The following is a 15,561-nucleotide window of genomic DNA, read 5'->3' as shown; positions in this document are numbered from 1 at the left end:
GAAGTGTATATTGTCACTTATATAACAGAAAAGTTTGGGTGACTTTTTATGGGTCCTCTGTGCAGGTACATGAAAAAAGTTGTTATTTGACACGTAGTACTTGTGCACACAAAACCAAATGTTAAAGGGCAAGACGAATTGGATTAATTTTTGAACGGATACCTTGGGAAAGAATATCCAGAATGGATTGAACTCACTCTTGTTAGTCATTTGGCAAATGCTTTGAAGTTACTGGAAACAATGTGACATGGGAACAAAATAATTTTCCAATAACTGAAAATACACAAAACTTTATCTATGCAAACAAGTCCTTTCAATTGCTTGAAAAACATGACTCCTTGCATATGCAGACATGAAGAGGAGTGCAGTCTTCATTGCATCTAAGAGAACAGGGGAAGATCCTGTCCCCCGTCTCCTGTTCCATGGTTATTTAGTGTTTTTTCTCCCTCTCTCCTGGACACCTGAGTGCATCTCTATCGAATGCTCATCAGAATTGCCTCTGATGAACACCTGTCCTATTAAAGGCACAGTTTCCTGGGGCTTCCCTGGTAGCTGGTAAAGAATCCACCTGAAATGATGAAGACATGGGTTAGCCCCTAGGTTGGGAAGATTCCCTGCAGAAGGGAAAGGCTACCGATCCCCGTATTCTGGCCTGGATAGTCCATGGGGTTGCAAAAAGTTGGACATGACAGAGTGACTTTCACATTTCCTGGATATTTAAAGTGGAAAATAGTGTGTTTGAAATCAAGTGACTTTTGCACAGACACACATTTGCAGGGCAGATATTAAATCAATTTATTTAAGCCTTCAGAAATCAAATACCACCAGACAGCACATGACCAGTGACCAGGAGTAATGAGATGGGAAAGAGAGTGTGTATGTGAAGAGAGAAGGATCCTGTTAATCAGGAAGCAGGAAAGTCATCTTTGTGTTGTTGATCTTGATTCCATGCAGAAGAGGATGTGCCTGGTCTCAGTGAGTCTGTAGGTGAGTAAAAAAGGATCAAAAGTTTAGTAGAGGTGACTGTGTGATGGCTGACAGGGATGAGCCTCAGGCAGCAGGCTGTCCAGGGTACAGGAGCCGGTAGGGGATGCAGTAGACAGAACCCTGGTGGACGTCGATACTCCACATCTCTGAGATGGCAGGTTCCCCGTAGATGTGCATAAGGTGGGAGATTTTCCATTTGGAATTGATTTGAGGAGTAATGATTTCAGAATGCATGCTCATGGCGATGCTTCATCTTAAGGTGCTTTACCGTCAATGTGGTTGAATGACATTCCTCTCCTAAATCCGCAAATTTTATCCTTTGGGTCCTCAAGAACGAATTTTTGTTTTATTTTTAATTTCATTTTGGAATAGAAGTGATTATCAATGTTGTGTTGATTTCAGGGTTACTGGAACCTGATTAAAGTACACATACATATATTAATATTGATTGTTTTTCAGATTCTTTTCCAATTTAGGTTTTTATAGAATATCCCATTTAGTCCCCTGTGCTGTGCATTTGGACATTGTTCTCTATCCGTCCCGTAGAGAATCATTTGCCTCTGCTGATCCAAACTCCCAATCCATATCTTTCCCAAATCCCTTACCCTTTGCAACAACAAGTCTGTTCTCTACATCTCAGTTTATTTCTGTACTGTAAATAACCTCCTCCATCTCTTATTTTTGATTCCATATATAAGTGATATATATTGCATTTGTCTATATCTTTCTGACTTACTTCACTCAGTATGACAATCTGTAGGTCCATACACATGGCTGCAAATGGCATGATTTCATTCCTTTTTTAGGGCTGAGTAATATTCCATTGAATATTTGCAACTTTTTTTTGTCATATTCCTCTGCAACCTGGTGTTTGTCTTTGCCTTTTTTCTTTCATTTTTTTTTCCTCAACAGGAAATTAGGGCCACACTTTAGCTGAGATCAGTGTTGTTTTCTGAGGCTGTCCTACTTTTGAAACCTTAACGATCCCAGTAACAGAAATTACCCTCTAAAGGGGAATATGATTCAAATGCATATTTCAGACAGTGTGGTTGGAAGGCATTTAGGTTCTGTCAGAGTCACATGAGATTAAACACTGGTCTTGAGAAACTGTGGCCACTGTTTAATCCTGGTGTTCCTGGAGGACAGGCGTGTGTGGACAACTATCAGGTCAGGACTAACGGGAACACTGAGCAGTTTGCACCCACTTGTGGGGATTCCTGCTTCTCTCTGATGACTCAGGTCTGCAAGATTCCTGCAGGATAAGGCTCTCTCATGAAAGCTGCTCAGCAATAATCAAAGAAACAGTTTGTAATTTAAACTGTCTCAAGACAAGAGAAATTACCTAAGGTAACAGACAAAGCTGTCTAGTGCTAGAATGCACGTTATTGGGACAAATCATTGTTACGTGCAATGTTTGGCGTGTATGAAATAGGCGCAGGTGGTAAAGAACCCGCCGGCTGATACAGGCAATGTAGAAAGGTTTGTTCGATCCCCCAGTTGAGAAGATCCCCTGGGAAAGGAAATGGCAACCAACTCTAGTATTCTTACCTGGAGAACCCCATGGACAGAGGAGCCTGGTGGGCTACAGCGCATGGGGGTCGTACAGAGTCTGACACAACTGAAGCCACTTATTGGGCATTAGGCATAAAATGTCAATGTGTCCTTATTGATTAATCTGGTGGGGCAGCATTAATAATGAATTATGTTTACTTACAAAAAGTGTGGAAGTAAATTTTATTCACTTCTTTGGACAGTCATCTGTGGAAAAAAAAATAGGAGAAATAAAAGAGCCTCTGATTACTACCATTCCCTGTATTTTTAAAATTTCTTTTCTTTTTTAAGTAAAGTATTTTTTAAGAGGAGCTTCTCTGGTAGCTCAGTCGATAAAGAATCTGCCTGCAGTACAGGAGACCCAGGTTCCATCCCTGAGTCTGAAAGTTTGCCTGGAGAAGGAAATGGCAACCCACTGCAGTATTCTTTCCTGGAAAATCCTATGGACAGAGGAGTCTGTTGGGCTATAGTCCATAGACTTACAAGAGTTGGTAATGACTTAGAGACTAAACCACCATCAACCACCATTCTACATGAGATTGCTTATGGAAAAATAAATTTTAAATAAGTTGATTTGTTTCCTGATATTTACATACAAGGTGAATGATATAGTCAGGAAAAAAGTGTAATTTCATTACCATTATCAGAGAAATTCATGATATTTTCTTCTGGAATCCCTCTGACCTCTGTCTCCTTTTTGAACTTCCAATTGCCTAGGTTTGAAATCCGGTCACGTTTGCCTGAAAGTCACCATGCAAAAAGGAAAATGCACAGAAATTTCTGAATATAGAGAACAAGGAATTGAATGTGCCAATCTGATCTCCACTTGTATAATTTAAGAGAGCCTCAAACAGTTCCCACGTCCCATGTTACACATGACTGCTGTCCTCAGATTTAATTTCCCTCTAACTCTGTAACTGAACCCTGCCAGCATCAGCAGCAGGACCCCCAAAGACTTGCAGGAGCTCCATGAATTTGAGACTCAACCCATCACAGTAGCAACTGACTTGCTTCTTTTTCAAACTTCCCAGAACCTGTACCTGTACTCGTGTCTTGCTCTGGACCCCAGTTAGGAAGCAGGGTTTTCCCATTGTGGAGACACATTAACCCCATCACACACCACTTGGGAGACAATTTACTCTTTAGCCAACCATTGTACGCAGTACCGTTTCTGAAATAGACATCTACTGTCACGATGGTACACTCACCTCAGTGTTTCTGTGTGGTCATTTGGGGTCATGTCACTGTTCATAAGAAGAGTGTATTGTGATAATTTAGCATGACGAAGATTTATTTTACAAGTTTCTGTTCCAGGAGTTATAATGCATGAGAAAACTGATATAAAATGATGTAATTCAGGCCATCCTCATCATAGCCATGGCTTGAGCTTAGTTGACATATTTTTTTAAAATACTCTATAAAAATAATTTTTTTTTAATATCAACAGGCAGAGACGAAGTTCTAATGTTTGAGAATTATTTTTGGCCCCTGTTTCTTAGTAGATTACCTTCCAGGATACTTAAGTCAGTGAACACGAATACGAACACTGGAGAGTGAATATTGTCAACACCTCGTGATTTTCTGAATGAAAGTTCTGGCATGGGCACGTGGCGTGACAATGGCAATGGGAATTTTAGAATGCCATACATACCGATTATTGCAACAAAGACTGTCTCTTTTTCTTCTTCATCCACATTGTGAATAGATACTATTATAGCGTCACGTGACAGATGAAGAATTCTAACTTCGTTTTGACCCGTATCTGTGAGAGAGAGTAGAGATAATATGTACAACCCCGCGTTCATTTGTTGGCAGTGGGATGTACTGTGACAGGCTGAGGGCATTATGAACGGCACGTGCGGCATTGACGGATGCCTCACTGCATAGGTGCACTGAATGCTACCGTGGTTACGGCAGCAAGAGAAGCAGGCAAGACTTTCCCTCATTCTCACCTTTTCCTCTACTTAGCCAGCCGTTCCCTGCTGTCCTACCGAGATGGTTTCTAGAACCTGTGTCCTAGTGAAACCAATAGATGTGTTTTTTAAACTTATCTCATTTCAATTAATTGTTTGCTACTCTGAATCGTCGTCACTGTCCGCAGATTTCTCTACTTGCGTTGACTTGGGGGCCACTCTTTAGCTGTAGAACACGGGCTTCTCATTGCAGCAGTTTCTCTTTTGTCGAGTATGGGGTGTGGGCTCTGTTGTTGCTGCTGGCCGGCTGTAGAGCACCTGCTCAGTAGCTGTGCCACATGGGCTTTGGGCCCCATGGCGTGCAGGATCGTCCCGGGCCAGAGATCCAATCCATGAGTCCTACCTTGGCTGGCAGATTCTTATCCAGAGGACCACTGGGGAAGTCCCCAACAGTGTTTTCAACAGCATGAGGGTGTTACTAAGCAGAAGTTCTAAAAGCCTTTGTATTTCTGTTATCCCAGCCATGGCATTGATTTCTCTGAAACAAACTCAGCCTACCATTCATACGCTTGTGTTCCTGAGTGCCTAGCCTGTGCCCGGCAACCTCCAGAAGACTTTACATTAATTACTCTGTTTCCTCTGCCCCCTCAGTCTGGGGTATGACAGAGCCCACTGCCGTGTCTGTTGTTCTGAAGACAGTTCAGAACAACAACAGTTCGGAAGATGGCAAACTATTCTGTTTCTCTCCCTTGTTATCTGCTCTGTAAAAATCACCTTCTGGGACGTGCAGGCAGTGAGCTCCGTCCCCACCTGGAGCACCGCCCCTCCTCTCTGCCCTGCCCGTCCACTCTGCCCCATGTATCTGGACAAGAAGCAGCTCTGACCTATTGCCTGTCACCTCTAAACTGTCTATGTCCATTCTGCCTCTCCTGGCCTCCATCACACCCTCCTGCAATCACTCAGCGAGATGGGATGTAAACTGCACAACTGTGTTCCTGAAACATGAAAACACCTTCCCTCAGTGTCTAAAATACTGAAAATCATCAGTCTGCTTGAGAAGGACAAAAAAAAAAATATATAGCTGAAACAGCTTCATTGTCTCATAACCCCGAAAATACATACAACATGCCCAAGCCAACCATGAGTCCATGAACCTTGGATCACACTGAAATAATTTAAGCCAGATGATGCATGTCCTCAGATGATCAGTGACCACCTGCTTTTTCCCACGACTTCACCAAGGTGGGCATAGCAGCATCACTGAACTGGCTGTGAAGGAGATGGCACAGTGAGAGGAAAGCTATCTTCTGGGTATCAGGTCACCTTCAAGGTCGCTGCTTCTGCTGTGCCTGATGTGAGACAGCTCACCCCACCAAACACAGCTGGGGGTTCGCTCCTGAAAGAGACCCTCGGAAGACGGCAAACTATTCTGTTTCTCTCCCTTGTTATGCGCTCTGTAAAAAGTATTAGAAAAACGAAGGAAACAATAGCAGTGGAAGCATTCATGATTCAGTCAAAGGAAAAAATAATATGGGAATTATGATGCTGGGAAATATTGAAGGGGGAGGAGAAGGGGATGACAGAGAATGAGATGGTTGGATGGCATCACTGACTCGATGGACATGACTTTGTGCAAGCTCTGGGAGTTAGTGGTGGACAGGGAGCCTGGTGTGCTGCAGTCTGTGGGGTCGCAAAGAGTCATGCACGACTGAGCAGCTGAACTGAACTGCAGAATATGAGAGCACAGTTTAAAAATTATCGACTATTCGAAATTATCCACAAAGTTTGCTTCTTTGCGGACGTTGCATTTGCAACTGTGCCAATACTTCGTTAAGACAAGGGTTGTGATCATATACGGAAATATTCACATTTTCATCAGTCGTGTACCTCTTCAGCCACCTAAGATTAGGAATGGTGCTTAGAGCCCTCATAGAGGACTTAAGGATATAAATTTTAGCCAGCACCCCCATTGCTTTGAACACGAGCTGCCTTTAAGATTGAACTCAGGATAGTTTCCTTGGATTTAAGTACTTCTACCAAAGTTTTGTCAGATTTAGATGTTGTAAGACCGTTTTTAAAAAGTGATTGAAGCCAGTGTGCAAACTGAAGACAGAACCTTGAGATGTCGGTTCACAAGGCTCTTGTAAATTTTCTGTGAGAAACTTCTCAGTCTCAGTTGAGTCACTCAGTCGTGTCTGACTCTTTGGGACCCCACGGACTGCAGCACGCCAGGCCTCCCTGTCCATCACCAACTCCTGGAGTTTACTCAAACTCATGTCCATTGAGTCGGTGTTGCGATCCAACCATCTCATCCTCTGTCGTCCCCTTCTCCTCCTGCCTTCAATCTTTCCGAGAATCAGGGTCTTTTCCAATGAGTCGGCTCTTCACGTCAGGTGTAAAAGTATTGGAGTTGCAGCTTCAATATCAGTCCTCCCAATGAACATTCAGGATGTTCATGTTGAGAACCGTACAAAATACAAACCTGACACCCGTGCTTAGTCTCGTTTTTCTCGTTGTTTAGATGCTAGGTCACTTCCAACTCTTGGCGATCTGATGACTGCACCAAATCAGGCTCTTCTCTTCTCCACTATCTCTTAGTTTGCTCAAACTCATGCCCATCATGAAGGTGATGCCATCTATCCATCCCATCCTCTGGCCACCCCATTCTCCTTCTGCCTTCATTCTTTCCCGGCATCCAGTTCTTTTCCAACAAGCTGGCTCTTATCAGGTGGCCAAGGGATTGGAGCTTCAAGTTCACCATCAGTCCTTTCAATGAATACTCTGGGTTGGTTTCCGTTAAGATGGACTGGTTTGATCTTCCTGCAGTTCAAGGGACTTCAAGGGTCTTCTCGAGCACCACAGTTCCAAAGTACCAATTCTTCGGTGCTCAGCCTTCTTTATGATCCACTCATCATGTGATCTTTTCGTCTCACATCCATACATGACTACTAGAAAAACCATAGGTTTGACTCTATGGGTTGTTGTCAGCAAAGCAACATCTCTGCCTTTAAATGCAGAGTTGAAGTTTGTCTTACCTTTACTTCCATGGAGTAAGCGTCTCTTAAATTCATGCTTGCAGTCACCATCTGCAGTGACTTTGGAGCCCATGAAAATAAAATCTGTCACTGCTTCCACACTTTCCCCTTTCTATTTGCCATGAAGTAATGGAACCAGATGCCATGGTATTAGTTTTTTGAATGCTGTGTTTCAAGCCTGCTTTTTCATTCTGCTCTCTCACCCTCATTCAGAGGCTCTTTAGTTCCTCTTCACTTTCTGCCATTAGAGTGGTATCATCTGCATATCAGAGGCTCTTGATATTTCTCCTGGCAATCTTGATTCTAGCTTGAGATTCACCTAGCCTGGCATTTCACATGATGCACTCTGCATATGAGTTATGTAAGCAGGGTGACAATATACAGCCCTGAGGTACTGCTTTCCGGTTTGGAACCAATGCATTTTCCATGTGCAGTTCCAACTGCTGCTTCTTGATTCACATACAGGTTTCTTTGGAAACAGATAAGGTGTTCTGGTATTCCCATGTATTTAAGAATTGTCCACAGTTTGTGGCAAGCCTTTAGTCAAAGGCTTTAACATAATCAGTGAAGTAGAAGTTAATGTTTTTCTGGAACTCCCTTACTTTCTGCATGATCCAGCAGATGTTGGCAATTTGATCTCTGGTTCCTCGACCTCTGCAAAACCCAGCTTGCACATCTGGAAATTCTCAGATCACGTGCTGTTGAAGGCCGGCTTGAAGGATTTGGAGCATAACCCGACTAGCATGTGAAATTAGTATGATTGTGTGGTAGTTAACATTCTTTGGCATTGCCCTTCTCCGGGATGGGAACAGAAACTGCCTTTTGCAGTCTTGTGGCCAATGCTCAGCTTTCCAAATTTACTGACATATTATGTGCAGCATTTTAACAGCAATATCTTTTAGGATTTTAGATAGCTCAGGTTGAATGTCATCAGCTCCACTAACTTTTTTCACAGTAGTATTTCCTAAGGCCTACTTGACTTCACACTCTAGGATGTCTGGCTCTAGGCTTGTTGAGTAAACCTCCATTGTGTGGAGACGGTCTGGTCCTTGACTTCTAATTGTTAGTAGGAGTAGAATGCAGGTGTATGGAGTAATTGAAGGAAGTCAAGACCAAGATTTCCACCCAAACACACTCCTCCCAGTGAAACACTCTTACATTCAACATCAAATACTTACATTCAACTTGATAAACGAAAAATTTTTGCTTTACTCCTGTGACTTGTTTTTTTACACATTCTCCGTCTGACCTTAAAGACAAAATATGTTCAAGTTGTGTGATTAAAATGGCAAAATTCACTATATAATTAGAATTTCTTTTTGTTCCACGCCCCAGATTATGCTTGTGCCACCTTAGTACCTGTGAACACTGTGAACAAAGAAAAGAAATATGCTGTCTAAGATCAAGCGACTATCCGCTGACTAGGATGGTTTCTCTCCACATTAGATCTGACTAGTAGTTGCAAAGAGAAACCTCAAATACAATATACGCCTTGTTTAAAGCCAGTACACATGGAGACGTCTAGAATTTTAGGAAAGCCTAATAAGAATGAGCCTTTCCTTCATTTAGTTTCTGGAAACTGAGAGGAATAGCCATCATGACAGACCTCGGGCATTCTCTCAAAACCCTGGGAGTGATTCATTAGAGAATGTGAGAACCTAATATCACCAAGAGTCAGAAGAAAATTTTTAATTTTCTCAAAAGGCACACTCTTTATCTATCACAACACCATACAAGGATTAAACTTTAAAGACACATCTATGTATGTATACACATTGACACATACACACACAAGCAAAAACACAAGTACACATGATATGCTTATATGATCTAAGGAAGTTATACATATATAATATATGTAAAGTATATATTGTCTTATGTATAGCCCACCAAGCTCCTCCATCCATGGGATTCTCCAGGCAAGAAAACTGGAGTGGGTTGCCATTTCCTTCTCCAGGGGATGGATCTTCCCGACCCAGGGATCGAACCAGGTCTCCTGCACTGCAAGCAGACGCTTTAACCTCTGAGCCACCAGGGAAGCCCCTAGTATATATTGTCAGGTACGTAACAGCAGAGTTTGGGTGACTTCTTATATTGTCCTCTGTGCATCTATGTGATAAAAAAAAAGGTATATTTGGCACATAGAATGAACAGGAAACAAATATTAAAATGGAAATAACTCAACAAGAATTGGGTTAATTTTTGAACAGACTCCTTGTAAAGGAACATCCGCAGTCAATTGAGTTTACTGTTTTCAGTCTTTAGGGAAATACACTGAAGTGACTGAAAAGAATTATAAGGTGGGAACAAAATAGTTTTCCAAAAGCTGCAAATATACAAAATTTTATCTATGCAAACCAAGCCCTTTCATGTGGTTGAAAACCACAGCTCCCTGTATATGCGGAGAGAAAGTTAAATTTTAAAACCATTGGCTGAGTGAGAGAAACCAGAGAAAATGATGCAGCGTGCATAACTTTGTTGTCTGAAGATCCAGAAAAGGTGAGGATAAGCTGGTCAGTTCTTACCTGTTGCCCAAGGACTAGAGTTGAATAATGAGTGATGAAAAGGAGCTGTGATGGAGCTAATTATTATATATATATATAATATATATCACTCCGTTTATATATATATATATATATATATATATATATATATATATTATATATATTTAATCCTAATGTGTAGTATTGACTGTGCTGGGTCTTCGTTGCTATGCAGGTTCTTCTCCGGTTGTGGTGAGCGAGGGCTACTCTGGAGTTCCCGCGCTCAGGCTTCTCACTCTGCAGCCTCTTTTGTGGAGCATGGGCTCTGGAACGCGTGTCGCAGATGCCTGGTCTCTCCGCAGCACGGGGGATCTTCCAGAGACGCAACTTGCGTCTCCTGCATTGGCAGGGGGATTCTTAACCGCGAGACACCATGGAAGCCCAGAATTCTGTATCTCGACTGTGGAGCTCATGGAACAGTTGTGGATATGTGAAAGCTCATTGAATTAAGACCTCGACAAAGGGCAGATTATACATAAATACACTTCGGTAAAGCCGATTTCAGAAAGGGTGGCCACGTGAAAAGTTAAACACAGGGCACGAAAATTGTAAAGACGGCAGAGGACGATAATAGGTGTTCTAAAAATATTAGTGACAACACGCGTGCATACATGTGTGTGTGGGATATATATCTGTGTGTTTGTGTGAGTCTGTATCTGTATGTGTGGTTATACTTTGACTGTATGTATACTATCTCGGCTCAGTGGTAAAGAATCTTCCTGCAATGCAGGAGACCAGGGTCCCATCTTGGGGTCGGGAAGATCCCCTTGGAGAAGGGAATAGCAACCCACTCCAGAATTCTTGCAGGGGAAAATCCATGTTCTTTACCCCTACTACCAGCTGGGACGCTCATTTGGGGCTGTGAGGACTTCAGTGAATTCAGTGGTGATGAAATATCTCGTGAGGACGCCCCACAGAGCAGAGCTCACTGTGGGCTCTCTCAGTACCCTCGGTTCTGGGCTCGGTGGGAACCGTCTCTTACAAACTCGGCAGGAAGGGTTGAAGCCCCTGGTTGGTTCCAGGACACAAGCCTCTTCCCTCTGCCGAGTCCCTCTTTCCTTTAATAGGTGGATGCCAGTGGAGCTTCTGGAACTCCCACCCTCTTCCAAGCAAAGACACCAGGACTTCCCCTGGAAGCTCACAAGTGAACTGCCCCCACCCCAGCTCGGAGACCCTGCTCATCCACAACTCATGGCATTACGCTCTCAACATTGTCCAGAGAGTTCCCTGCAGATGGAGAAGCCACACCCTCCTCTAGACTCAAGAGCTTAGAGGTTTATTTTTTCCTTCAGGGTGACTTTTACTTACTTGACATAAAAGTCGATGTCAACTGTGTTATTTGCATGAAACTCAACATGACGTACATACACGTGGAATGGCCCACCCTCAGTGATCTTGTCTTTGTTACTGGCTGCGATGTAATGGGTTTTCCATTTCCCTGAAAACTAAAATCAAATTCCTGTGAGGAAGCTTCGGCCATCTCTGGAAATTCTACCGACATCATCCCTCAGGAGTTTCCCTTGTCCTTTCACTTGGGCAGAAGTTACCTATCTTTATGGACACAGCCCTAGGTATAAAATCATGTGAAAACTCAACTGACATAAAGGAAGGACTGAGGTATTACTGGGATAGCTTGAGCTGTGTCAAGGCAGGAGCTGAGGCATTACTGAGATAGCTTGAGCTGTCTTGTCAAATGCAAGAGCCCTAGTCCAACAGCCGTGAGATCTTCTCTTTTACACGAGCAGGGAACAGGCACGAGAGCCAATGAATGGATGGCAGAGATGATACGGAGGCCATGCACAACAGGTATAGAGCCAGTGAATGCAGCAGCTTTGAGTTGCAGGGAGATGGCCAGACTTAGGGATCCACATGACCAAACCTCAAAAGGGACACGCACACACGTCTACCCCAAGACCTCCTCCCAGCTCGCACCACCCCTGGTACTGGTTTGAGAAGTAGCTGAGCTTCACCGTGGCCTGCATAAAGCATACCAAGGATAGCACTGAGCAGCAGAACCTTCATCTCGCCGTCTCTTCTTCTGCGGAAGCTGAGGGTGTCCCAGTGGTTGGAGAGGATGTGAAACCGGTGCCTCTTTTATAGCCTGCATCTGTTGGCGTGATGCATCATGAACCAATGGTTGTTCCTCAAACAACCAAAGTCACACAGATGTCATCTTCAGTTTCCTGGTTGGTAGAGATAAGCTTTTCTCGCACTCCGTCATTTTCATAGTGAGATTAATCTTAAAAGAATCTTTCGTAGATGTGGTGTTTTGTCATTTTCATAATGAGATTTCTTTCAAGAGAGGCTTATGAATAAGTGAGAAATCACAGAACACGTGTGAAAATTTCAAAGTCAGGAATATTTACTTTATATCCGGAGATCCAAAATGGGATGAGCTGTCCAAGGTACATACTGCCTGCACCCCCCGACTCCACATGTTGCTCACTTAACAGAGGAGAGTGTTTAAAATTTATTATGTAAAAGTAAATATTGACTGTGTGGACTAGCCAAGGAAAATCCATGTTGTGAGTGACCTTTGGAAAGTCTCCTGTTTCTCAAAAGTGAGGAGCATGTCAGCACAAAGCATGCCACAGTGGGCTCTTTCTTCCTAGTTTCTAAGAGGAAGAACCATTCAAATGTCCTTAACCTTATATGAAGAAGGGATGTCAACAATTCATTTTCATTACCCCTTTTCTGAACACCTTTTAACCACCTAATCTGTCATGCAGTAATTACTCAGTAACTCGGTGGTTTCTCTGGGTGAGTGAAAAAGCAGGATAGTAGTTCTTATAATTTTTAGAACTTAAATGGGAAAAGTAAATTTTCTGACTCCATATTTTTAGTTATTTTCCTAGCTTCATATGAAAGAATCTATTGTTTTGTATTTTTAATCAAATTTTTATTTATGTTCATCTTCATTGATAGTGATTTATCAAGTAAATACATTAAAAGATGAGATATTTTCTGAGTGCAGAAATGAAGAAACAGTGAGTTTCCCAAGTCAGCTGAGGGCAATCCCTGGAGGGCTCACCCAGTACAGGCTGCTCCTGGGACAAATCAGAGCGGAGACTCCTATGCTTAGATTGAACCTTGTCTGAAGAACGTCTTCGGCTCACGTCTTCAGTTGATCCTTTCCATCTTTCCGTGGAACAACAGTATTATCTTTTGTTTTGTCTTCCTTCTTTTCTTTTGGTTGCCATGTCATTTTTTCTCTTTTGTTCACACATCCCTCTGTATCGTATCCTGTTGTAGTTTTTGGCTGTGAAATCTGGGTGATTGAAGGCTTTCCTGTCTCAAAAGACCCTGAAATGATTCCCTCTCTTTGGTCTTCGATCCAGATGATAATTTGTTTTTTTGTCTGTCTTTTTTGGCTGCACCCAGCAGCACGCAGGTTCTTAGTTGTCCAACCAGGAATAGAATCTGTACCCAGCAAACTGGAAGTGCAGAATCCTAACCACTGGACCACCAGGAGGTCCCTCAATCAGTTCATTTCCAGCAGGGATGTGGTCCCAGCTAGCACCCCTTATCTGCCCATCATCACCCTTCCATCTTGACCTCTGCACTTCCAGCATTTTCAGGTCTTTCTTTAGGGTTCCCACCAACACGTGTCCCCTCAGAATGTATCCTAAGACTATCCCATCTTAGGAAGGCCTCACTGTCTGCAGTCCAGGGGACATTAATCTTCAGTTACTCTGACGAGTTTTTCACAACAGTTGTGAAAATCCTGCTGTCTGCCATTCATCTCACGCTCTCCTTCCCTCACTGTGTTCCCGAGCTGTTCTCTGCATCTGTGTCTCCACTCCTTCCCTGCTACGTTGCTCAGAAGTTCATGCCACACAGGGAGCCCAGCCATGCGCTCTACGACAACCTAGAGGGGGCGGGATAGAGCGAGTGGAGCGGCTCAAAGGAGAGGTGATGTAAGGAGAGTTGTGATGATTAGCTTGCCGCACGCAATGTGTGAAGAGAACATGGCAAAGCAATTCTCCAATTAAAAAATAAACTAAAAAAACAAAATTGCCACTTGCAAGGGAATTCATTAAAAAAAAAAAAGAAATCCTATTGTTTTGTACCAAAAGGAAGTCATACAGCCTTTAATACAAACTATGTCACGAATAGTGGTCAAAATGCAGATAATGTAATGATAAATAAAAAGACAATCATCTCACTCAAATGTTAACTCAGCAACCACTCAAAAATAATGCTAAAGCTAGGCTTGCTATGTCTTCTTCTTGAATTTATCCATGATTCTGTAACTATGAAGCCTCTCTCTCCCAGTATATTAATTTTGTCTTGCTTGCCTGTTTTCTCTGTTAGCACTGATTTTACATCTTAGATTGCACAACTCCTATCTAAAACAGTGGAAGGAGGCTATTGAGCTTGGCTACCCAAAACTCTGTGTTCCCTCTAGCATTCATGAGCAAAGTTCCAATGCAATTAGAATTTAATGTGACATAATAAACCACAAGCCCACTTTTTTTTGAAGAAAACAATTGCATATGTAGCTTATATTATAAAAAATATGTTTTTTACTATTTATTTATTTCCAGGTTTATTTATTTGATTCAGGTCTTAGTTGCAGCACATGGAATCTTTGTTTCATTATGGCCAGTTTTTAGTTATGGTGCATGGATTCTCTAGCTCTATTACCAACAGGCCAATGAATCTGAGAGACGAGGTATTGAGGCAAGGAATATGACTTTATTCAGAAAGCTGGCTAACCGAGAAGATGACAGGCTAATGTCCCCAAGTAATCATCTTGTCAGGGTCCGGATGCCCAGTTCTTATACAGAGCCAGATGGAAAGAAGTAATGAGGGACTCAAGTCAAAAGACAGAACAGAGAGCAAGAGATAGTGAGGAAGGAAAGTAAAAAGGGTCTTCAGTCTTGTAAAACATCTCTCCCAAGCGCCGATCTTTGGAAGGGGTGTGTTCATCTCTTCCTTTCATTGGTGGGAAAGGTCAGATCATCTCCCTGTGAGCCGAACACAGGCACTTTAGTTTAACAGCCAGGCAGAGGGGCGTGGTCCTCTGAGGCAGGCCATTATGTAGGACTATGATAGCAAATGGCAAGGGAAAGCAACTCAAAGGAAACAGTTCCAACAGGGAGACAGAGCCGGTTCTTCTCTACGACGATTTCCCCCATCTAAGTCCACTCCATAAGTCTTGTTGAAAAACGACCGTCCTGCTTTATCAGATTTCTCTTTCTGGGGGTGTCTCTCATTGCTGCTTAGTGGTAATGTAATGAATGTAATGGAAAAAAAAAAAAGAGTGAATGGAGTTATAGAATTTTGATAGATAAGCCAACCAAGGGGACCTTTCAAAACACATCTGTACTTTCTTATCTCAAGTCATATTTTGCTCTTCTCACAGATTCACACTTAACTCACTCATCCAACTATCCTCAGAGCATTGCTGAAAACCATTTCTATGGAAATATTCCTTACTTCATCCTACAGCATATAAAGAGGGAAAGGGGAGTGAAAAGCTGACTTAAAACTCAACATTCAGAAAACCAAGATCATGGCATCTGGTTA

General features: G+C 42.6%; 1 protein-coding gene across 2 annotated transcripts; it reads right to left on the bottom strand.

Moving 5' to 3' along the window:
* Positions 1–251: 251 nt before the first annotated feature.
* LOC129639012 (odorant-binding protein-like) lies at positions 252–12,177 on the bottom strand. Of its 2 annotated transcripts, none has more exons than XM_055563804.1 (7): positions 11,974–12,177; positions 11,338–11,474; positions 8,665–8,735; positions 4,190–4,300; positions 3,177–3,278; positions 2,702–2,745; positions 252–981 (listed from the first exon to the last, which is right to left on the bottom strand). In XM_055563804.1, exons 1-6 carry the CDS (start codon positions 12,049–12,051, stop codon positions 2,726–2,728), a joined length of 519 nt encoding a protein of 172 aa, XP_055419779.1. In that variant the 5' UTR covers positions 12,052–12,177; the 3' UTR covers positions 252–981; positions 2,702–2,725. The 2 variants fall into 2 exon arrangements, with proteins under 2 accessions (XP_055419779.1, XP_055419780.1); XM_055563805.1 differs by having other exon boundaries at positions 3,223–3,278.
* Positions 12,178–15,561: the final 3,384 nt, after the last annotated feature.

This window comes from Bubalus kerabau, chromosome X (assembly GCF_029407905.1).
Source record: "Bubalus kerabau isolate K-KA32 ecotype Philippines breed swamp buffalo chromosome X, PCC_UOA_SB_1v2, whole genome shotgun sequence".
NCBI classification, from domain to species: Eukaryota; Metazoa; Chordata; class Mammalia; order Artiodactyla; family Bovidae; genus Bubalus; species Bubalus kerabau.
This window is presented reverse-complemented; position numbering and strand designations above follow the sequence as displayed.

Bases quoted from the DNA above. Each gene is read 5' to 3' on its own strand.
- LOC129639012 (XM_055563804.1), bottom strand. From the start codon at position 12,051: ATGAAGGTTCTGCTGCTCAGTGCTATCCTTGGTATGCTTTATGCAGGC. The intron at 4,301-8,664 runs GTAAGTATTTGA...TCTCTCTCACAG, and splicing joins TTTCGTTTATCAAGTTGAAT to ATACGGGTCAAAACGAAGTT. The intron at 2,746-3,176 runs GTAATGAAATTA...TTTTTTCCACAG, and splicing joins CATGAATTTCTCTGATAATG to ATGACTGTCCAAAGAAGTGA.